The 9,389-nt window shown below is 30.0% G+C and overlaps 1 protein-coding gene across 1 annotated transcript; it reads left to right on the top strand.

The window, feature by feature from the left end:
* The first annotated feature begins 454 nt into the window (after positions 1 to 454).
* LOC133196271 (cardioacceleratory peptide receptor-like) lies at positions 455 to 8,475 on the top strand. The gene is made up of 9 exons (XM_061332192.1): positions 455 to 513; positions 1,780 to 1,905; positions 3,856 to 3,962; positions 4,557 to 4,653; positions 5,088 to 5,221; positions 6,466 to 6,577; positions 6,893 to 7,054; positions 7,349 to 7,529; positions 7,917 to 8,475. The coding sequence occupies exons 2-9, from the start codon at positions 1,872 to 1,874 to the stop codon at positions 7,981 to 7,983; spliced, it is 894 nt and encodes a 297-aa protein (XP_061188176.1). The 5' UTR covers positions 455 to 513; positions 1,780 to 1,871; the 3' UTR covers positions 7,984 to 8,475.
* Positions 8,476 to 9,389: the final 914 nt, after the last annotated feature.

Genomic DNA, 9,389 nt, shown 5'->3' with positions numbered 1-9,389 from the left:
TTCTCTATATTTATAAATATGTAATATATCTAATTTATGTATGCTTATTAATGATTAGATACTGTATATAATTACAATTGCAGTTTGCAGCAAAACTTCGAAGTAAAAGGATAATAATTTCCTCAAAGTGAGTAAACAATCATATCTTATCAAACAAATACACTGAAATTTAGTTACATATATGCAAACATTGCAGAAAAAAAAAACACTTTAAGTCCCGAGTTTTACTGTGATGTTTCATTACTTTATTAAATGACGACAAAGGTGTTGAGTTTATTAAACTGTCATATTATAGCAAGGATAGATCTCCATAACTTTAGTGTGTTCAGATCATGGTCACGTGTTCTTGCACCAAGCATGTAAAAGTGTTCGCTCCATGAGTGATGTAACATAAATATAGAATCCCTGTTTAAAGAAGATCATAAAAATAATATTGTAATGGAGGATTACACGTATTACAATTATTACCTGGAGGGTAATGCAACTTATCCCATACATGATAATCCCTATAAAGTAAGTGTTGCTTTATATTTTCTTCAGTTTTTGAGTATATAAGTATATCTTTAAAATGTTTTTTGCAATTTATCAATTTTTAGTCTGAGTAACCTCTCTAAAACTTGTAACACATTTTATTGATGTTGAACATTTCACATTATAAGCAGCTGGCAATAAATTGATTGTATTAGCGCTGATATTTTAAATTGTAATTTGAAACAAAATTGACACCAATTAGATGCAATTTATTGCACGTTTAACTGTTCATGACGGAGGTATATATATATATATATATATATATATATATATATATATATATATATATATAATATATATATATATATATATATATATATATATATATATATATATATATATATATATATATATATATATATATATATATATTTCACAAATTGTTCCGAGATGGGAAAAACGTAAATTGAAATAGTAGAAATATAAGTGTATGCTACATAGTATCTCACTAATTTTAACTAAGGTTCTATACCAAAATAGGACTATATGTCTCAACAATATAGTTAGAAACCTGTTGTAAAATATCTTTTAAACGTTTTTAAATAAGCTCAAAGATTAACATGTAAATCTGGAAACTTTCCATAATGATGTGTTTGCATTGTCTAAAGATATGGGATTCAAACAAGAACAAAAAAAACCCCTACTGCTCATCTTATAAATAAATATTTGATAGGTATGTTTGGCAAAACTAATGTATTTCTGAAATACAATCAAATACAATGAGTGAAATGAACTGATACAGCATAATTCTGTACGTACTTTTCTCAAACACATGCGAAATCATTTTACGTTGTATTTTTTTTTAAGTTGCTGCGACATATTGTTTATTCAGTAACATTTTAACTTGACATATTATAAATTTTGTAGAGGATATCGCCGCACAACTTGTGGTCTTATAGAACATATATCTCACTATATCCTTCCGACAAAAGATTACATAGAATAAAAACATTGTTTACTGAAAATCAGTTATGTTTTACATTTTTCGTGAACAAAATGAACATTCGTGTAATTTGCTTCTTTCGATTTTTTATTAAATAGTTTCTATCATTATATGTTTGATGGTAAGTTTCTAAGTCATTCTGTCTCAAGTTTTTGGACACTCTCGAAGAAATAGTACAAGCTTTAGATGTTAAAGAACACACACCCACACCCACTGATATAATGTATAAAGTATTTTTGTGTAAGAATCTTTCATATTTTTAGCTTTTGTATGGTCACGATATCTGTTTTATCTATTTTATATAGAAAGAGCAGATTAACCTTTGAGGTGTTTCTTCCTCTTGGTTGGCAATATCACAGTTCTTACAGTTATCATCGTTGAGGGTCAGAAGTCAAGGATGCATTTTTTCATCAAGAACTTGGCTGTGGCAGGTAAACTTAATAATAATGTGAAATTAATTCCGAAATCTGATCTCCTACAGTTTTTTTTAAAGCTAAACTGAGTGTTAAACCCGAATCCATTGATCCAAATGATCCAAAACATCGACAAACTTATACAAATAGCACATTTTTCTAATCCTCGTTGGTATTCAGATGTCGTAATTGATGACATGTACTTAATGTTTATGTGAACTCCTGACAAAATACTATTATAAACAACAGTTAACTAAGTTTACTATTTACTATAGCTAACTATAGTCAATCAAAGTTTCAAAGGCATCACTTTACTATATCTTATACATAATATATATACACATATTTTACTATTACTGTAGTATAATAGTTATCTCTTTAATAATAAAATCAGAGTGTGATAGTTATCATTATAATAAATCAGAGTATCAAAAGTATCAGTTTAATTAATCAAAGTTTCAAAGTGACCTACATCTATTGTTAACAAGAATTTCAAGGTCATTAGGACAGGAAATCACTTTGCGATAGAAGTATCATTTAATTTTACATTTTAGATATTATATCAAGTTTTCTAGATTTTTTTTACCATAGATATATCTGTTGAATCTGCCTGAGAATTTAATTCATTTTGTATGCAATGCTTTTCATTTGAAATTATCATGTTAGTATAGGATATTTTGAAACCTAATATTTTTCAATGACTGAAAGAACATGATATTTCTAAAATTTCACAATATAAAATCAAAGTTATCAAAGTTATCACAACAGTGTCCTTGTGATCACTATAGTCAATCAAAATGTCAGAGTTATCACTATAGTCAATCAAAATGTCAAAGTTATCACTATAGTCAATCAAAATGTCAAAGTTATCACTATAGTCTATCAAAAGGTCAAAGTTATCACTATAGTCTATCAAAATGTCAAAGTTATCACTATAGTCAATCAAAATGTCAAAGTTATCCCTATAGTCAATCAAAGTGTCAAAGTTATCACTATAGTCTATCAAAATGTCAGAGTTATCACTATAGTCAATCAAAATGTCAAAGTTATCACTATAGTCAATCAAAATGTCAAAGTTATCACTATAGTCTATCAAAAGGTCAAAGTTATCACTATAGTCAATCAAAATGTCAAAGTTATCACTATAGTCAATCAAAATGTCAAAGTTATCACTATAGTCAATCAAAATGTCAAAGTAATCACTATAGTCAATCAAAATGTCAAAGTTATCACTATAGTCAATCAAAATGTCAAAGTTATCCCTATAGTCAATCAAAGTGTCAAAGTTATCCCTATAGTCTATCAAAATGTCAAAGTTATCAGTATAGTCAATCAAAGTGTCAAGGTAATCACTATAGTCAATCAAAATGTCAAAGTTATCACTATAGTCTATCAAAATGTCAAAGTTACCACTATACTCAATCAAGATGTCAAAGTTATCAGTATAGTCAATCAAAATGTCAAAGTTATCACTATAGTCAATCAAAGTGTCAGAGTTATCACTATAGCCAATCAAACTGTCAAAGTTATCACTATAGTCAATCAAAGTGTCAAAGTTATCACTATAGCCAATCAAAATGTCAAAGTTATCACTATAATCTATCAAAATGTCAAAGTTATCACTATAGTCTATCAAAATGTCAAAGTTATCACTATAGTCAATGAAAATGACAAAGTTGTCACTATATTAAACTATAGTGTGCATAGTGTCTCAGTTTTCATTACAGTTAACTATAAACTATTATAATTATCATTATTTAAATATTTTACCGTCTTGGCAAATGATAATTTTCAAATCCAATAATAAGCTATTCCTGCTGTCATTTAAAATTCTGAATAATTGTAGCTTCGCTTCGTTTTACACTATCAAAATAAAAGTTATACAAAGGCCTAATTGGACAAAATATTCCCAGTCTTTTAAAAAACAAAATAAAAAAGTTACGTTCAGAGCATATGTTGTCGTTCCAGATTTGCTCTGTGGAATATTTTTTGTGATTCCACGAATTGCTGTACATTCGAATGATGGAATTTTCTATGGTGGGAACACACTGTGTAAATTACAAGAGTTTCTATCGGTAAGATCAGAAGTCATTAAATTTGAACTTCCCAAAACAATAAACCACGAATTTTGAAATGTTCAAAAAAAAAAGATTGCACGCATGAGAACTTCCTTCTGTATAATAAAAACTTCCTTACGGAGGAAACTATTTCAAATACTATGATTTGTACAAAAAATCTAATCTTTTAAGACTTAGAGTAATGGAGCCTTATATGTAAATGGTTGCATGGATAAAAAAAGTAATTGCTTTTCCGTCATATTGTAACTCTCGTACAAATTTCTTACGATGTACAACAAACATATATTAAATATGTTTGATGTATGAGATATACTCGCCAAAAAATACATTTCAACAGTACTTCTTTGGAAGGTTTGACATACATTATACATGTTTTAATTTGCTAAAATTTAAATGACTAAATCATGAACTTTCTTAGAAATACTTCTGATATCAATGTTTTATGGAAGGAAACATGAAAAAAATACTTCAGATAGCAAAGTTTTATGGAAGGAAACATCAATTATATATATATATATATATATATATATATATATATATATATATATATATATATATATATATATATATATATATATATCTATATATCAGAACATTGGAATTTATGGATCCAACATGATCATGATAGCCCTGAGTATCGATCGTCTACACATCCTCATCAGACCTTTGGGGAGTCTCGCAAGTAGAGGTAAATGCCAAAAAATTTCGGAACTATTGTTTTCTGGCACCTGGTTGGTCTGCTAAGTAGTAGTGAACACCTTGTACCCAGAATAGATTTGCTTTTTTCACCTGGTGCGCTTACCAATTAGAAGTAAGTACCTGTAGAGCATTGGACATTGAGTGACTCTTTGTTGTTATGGCACTTTTGAAAAATTGAAAGTGAAGGAAAGTTCTATAACTGATAATTTGAAATAATTCTACTTTATCCGACATCGGCAATTTTTTTTAGCTACAGATCGAGTATTAACCATTTAGATACGTTTCAAGCAACCAAACTTCAACGGTCCGTACATTATAAGGAGAATACAAAAGCAGTGCAATTATTTTATCTTGTTTGAAACATTTTGTAATTAATTTTATCTTTATAAAATTTAGTTCTAAGGGGCTTTTAATTAATTTCAGGGAGAAACCCTACAATAATATGTATATTTTGTTGGGTGGCAGCAGTCATTGTCTCTGTGACAGGACCTATTGTTTTCAAATATGATGCGGTATATCAGGAGTGCTATGTAGATCTGGATCATTCTGATATGAAGGTATGTGGAATAAAAAAGAAATTTTATAAGATATTCTAGTGATAAGAGTCTCATTTGTATGCATCGATACAGTTTCAAATGAAAGAGATATTTGAGAAATAAATATAATTAAAATGTTCACTAGAACTACTAAAATATTATTAAATACATGTATCACCCCCCTCCCCCACTTCTTAACAAGAAAATGATAAGGTTTTTGCAGCAATCAAATTTTAGAACGCAGTTGGTACTTCAATATTAGCGATTCCAAAGTGAACTGCATTCTAGAACGCTGATTGTTCATGCCAGGTTGAATGTCGCAAAATTGACATTGATTAGAATAGGTACCAATAGATTTAATATGCTTTGCTTAAAAGATGTGTCAAAATCTTGAATGAAAATAATGTTTCAAATATCACGGTCATAGGTCGTTGAAATATTGAAATCATGAGTTGTAGCTTAAGATCTCTTTGATCGGAATTGATTCAAAATTCAGTAGGATCTTTTTCAAGAGCTACATATACATGTAATGGTAATCCAGATCTTGAACAAACGTTATTTTTTCGAAGGCCCAGGTCAATGAAATATTGAAATCATTTTCGCACCAAAAGTCCTTGATTTGAATATATTGAAACTTGAATATATTATTGCCCATGAATTTACGATGTTTCATTATTTGACTAAAGATCATATGTCAATGTTGAAGATCACTGAAAATTGTTTTATCAAATCCTGTAAAGTCAGTAACTCATAAACAATAAACCTTCACGGTAGCTCAGTCGGTAGAGCGCTCGCTCCGTGATCGGAAGATCGTGTGTTCGAATCACATCCGCGACTGACCTGAGTCGATAAAAAAAAAATAAGTAGCAACTGTTCCTTTGCCAGGCGCTTGGCACTTTGAAATGAAAGTTGCGGGTCCTTCGGATGAGACGTTAAAAACCGAAGCCCCGTATCACGGTAGGCGTTGGCAAGATAAAGAACCCTCATTGCTCAATGGCTATGAGTGCCGGGTAAAGGTCTAAATTTGAAGCCCTTCACCGGTATATAGTGACGTCTCTATATGAGTGAAAAATTCTCGAACGGGACGTTAAACAACATACAATCAATCAATCAAATGAATCATACACAATTATACAATTACAATTACAAAAAATTGTTTGATTTGTTAATGTTAAAAATATTTTTTCACATGGTATATTTTAATTAAATTAAAGTATACAATATGTAAAATATTTGTGAAAGTGTAAATATGTTTATCTCTATAGATTTATTTCACCGTCATCTTTGTCTTCGTGTTTGTTATCCCTACAATCATCATCGTTGGGTGTTACTCTACGATAGCTGTTATAATATGGAGAGTCTCATCAAGAAACGAAGGTACTAGTAAAATACATCAGGCTCCGGGGCCATAAAACTTAGACGAGCTCACTTATGATCTAAATTTCACTTTTACCAAAGGAATTTATGGTGGAAAAGTGAGGCTGAGATCAAAAGTGAACTCAACTAGGTTTTATGGCCCCGGGGCCAGAAGTACATTCCAACTTCCTAAATTTTTCTGTTGGAATTCCTCTTATTACATGTATCATTATTGCACTTTGAAAACATCAACACTCCAACTGAACTTAGATTTTTTAATCTATGTTGTAAATTTCAACGATATTAATCCACTGTTAATTAAATTTTGATTTAAAGGTTATCAGATGAAAGAAAAACCTTCTGTAAGCAGGCAACATTCAAAACTACTGTCCTCAAGACAAAGTAGTACATCCTCTGGATCAGAGCACGATGATTCAAACTCGTCGATATCCAAAGCCAAAATGAAGACGATTCGAATGACCTTTGTCATTGCATTGGGTAAAAATTCATTTTGCCCCTCCGAGGATGTTTTTTTCTCTGTTCTGCATCTAAATGTCCAAAATTTGAAGAAGCATGATATGTTTAGCAAGCTCCCATTACGACACTCTTTAACTCTTAAAATCGAATGGATGATCTTTTACATTCTAATTAATTTACATTTGCAGCAAGATCAAATTAAAAGGCTTTTTAAAAAGAATCCCATTGACCTGAATAATATTTCTACGTACGATTTTATTGATTAAATCACTTCATTTATTAAATCATCGTTTTTGGACTGTGGTCTCTTTCCAGCATTTGTATGTTGTTGGGCACCCTACATGATTTTCAACTTACTTTCTGTATATGAACAAATTCCAAGGACACCAGAAATCATACCAGTTGCAATATTCATGGAAGGTCTTTTGCCTCTGAATTCTGTCGTCAACCCACTGATCTATGGTGTATTTAGCATACGTGTCTGCAAACAGTGCAGGTAGAATAATCCCAGTGATTTGATTTTTTAATTTTTTTCAAGATAATCACCTTCAGCATGTAAACAATAAACATAATTTATTATCACATCATAAGAGAGAAAACACTTCCCTTTTAAAGTTTGAAAATACGTGCACTTTTCATATTTTTAAAATCTGTTATTATGATATGCAGATAATTTATCTGTTGAGTCTTTACAATAAAATGAATTGAAAATTTTTTTCAACTAGACAATGCCGTTTAGAAAAATGAAGTGCTTTGCCGTAAACTTTAACAATATTGCTTTTATTTGTCAAAATGAAATTGTATGTTTTACCAATCAGCATTCAGAAATGCTTTATCGCTTGCTCAAAGACATAAAGCTTTATGTCATAATTATTTACTGTAGGAAACATGTAACCAGGAGACTGTCTACGTCAAGGTCAACAAGGAAAACAGACCAATTGTTCCTGTAACCAAACATAGATTTCTTATGAAGAAACCGAAAGCTTTTTTATCGCAACAATGATGATAAGCATGTCTGCCAAGTTTCTCTGATCTTTAAAAAATTCTTCATATTTACCACTTTAAAATAAATTTCATAACAATGGATCAGTTCTGTTAAAATGGTTTGTTTTATTGTATATGTTTTGTTGCCTAGTAATGAATGATAGCTGACTACAAAGCTGCTTACAGTCTGTAGAGGTTGTGAATTGGGTGGATGTAGGAATTATTCACTTCTGTTCAAGAATGCTTCTGTATCACATGGTGCACTTAGAGTATACGTAAGTTTAGGTGGTTTGCTGTATTATGGCTGAATATACCGATGTAAAATAGCTAATGATTAATTATATAATTTGCTTTTAAACAGAATCTCTGCTAAAGTAATTTAATTTTCTATATGTAAATTTATTTCATATGTCTAATGCCACAACTATTCTATTAAACAGATTCCCTCAATAATTCTAAATACTTGTATTGTACCTGAAAAATATTTTTCATTAATGCAATTTTATTAATATTTTCAATTTCCATAGCCTTTTTGCATGTATTTACAAAAGAATATGTCTTCTGATTTCAAATAAATGTTCAATCACTCAAATAAAAAAAAAATCTATTAGGTTTCTTACTGTGCTATTTTGATATAAAACTACATTTTCTAGCATTGCTGGGGATACTGTTGGTAAATACCAAACAAGATATTGGGGACAAAATTGATGAGAAATTTTGTCAGAAAGTGAACCCATTAGTAAAATCAACGGAAAGATTGATAAATTATGGAGTCAGTAACATCTATTTGGAATTCATCCTTTGATTTTCAGAAGCATATGAATTCGCATCATTTAATTGAAGAAGTATTTTTAGTACATGTATTTCTGTTTCAGAGTACCTGTTCAGTATCTCCACACACACACACACACACACACACACGCACACACACACACACACCTTGTTATTTTTCAGTACTCCACTGCATTATTTAGACATATCGCTCATATGTAACATTTATTTTCAGCAACTAATGAATAAATAAAAATCACCAAATGTGCTTTTTTTTTTTTTTCAAGGTTTTAGATAATAATGTTCTGAAGGGAGCCAGATTACCGCCCGGTTTTTTTTAAAACACAGTTGTATTTGTTACATCTTTGCATGTTCAAAATGTTAGATGACGCATGTGAAAAATTGTTGCAGTACTTGTTTTCCAGATGAATTTCTTCACCTATTTATTTACATAAGTTTTCGGTTTAGAAACAATCTTCTTGGCAGTTATGAATTGAGAAAAAAGCAAATCAAATTGAAAAGCGAATCCCCTCCATAAATCATCACATTTGAAACAATTTGAACGTTCACGTATATCTAGATTTCATGTCCACTTAATATT

Source organism: Saccostrea echinata, unplaced genomic scaffold (genome assembly GCF_033153115.1).
Source record: "Saccostrea echinata isolate AGI-Se365-2 ecotype Australia unplaced genomic scaffold, CSIRO_AGI_Sech_v1 ptg000030l, whole genome shotgun sequence".
Classification (NCBI taxonomy): Eukaryota; Metazoa; Mollusca; class Bivalvia; order Ostreida; family Ostreidae; genus Saccostrea; species Saccostrea echinata.
Note: the sequence above shows the minus strand (reverse complement) of the source record. Positions and strands in the feature narration are given on the sequence as shown.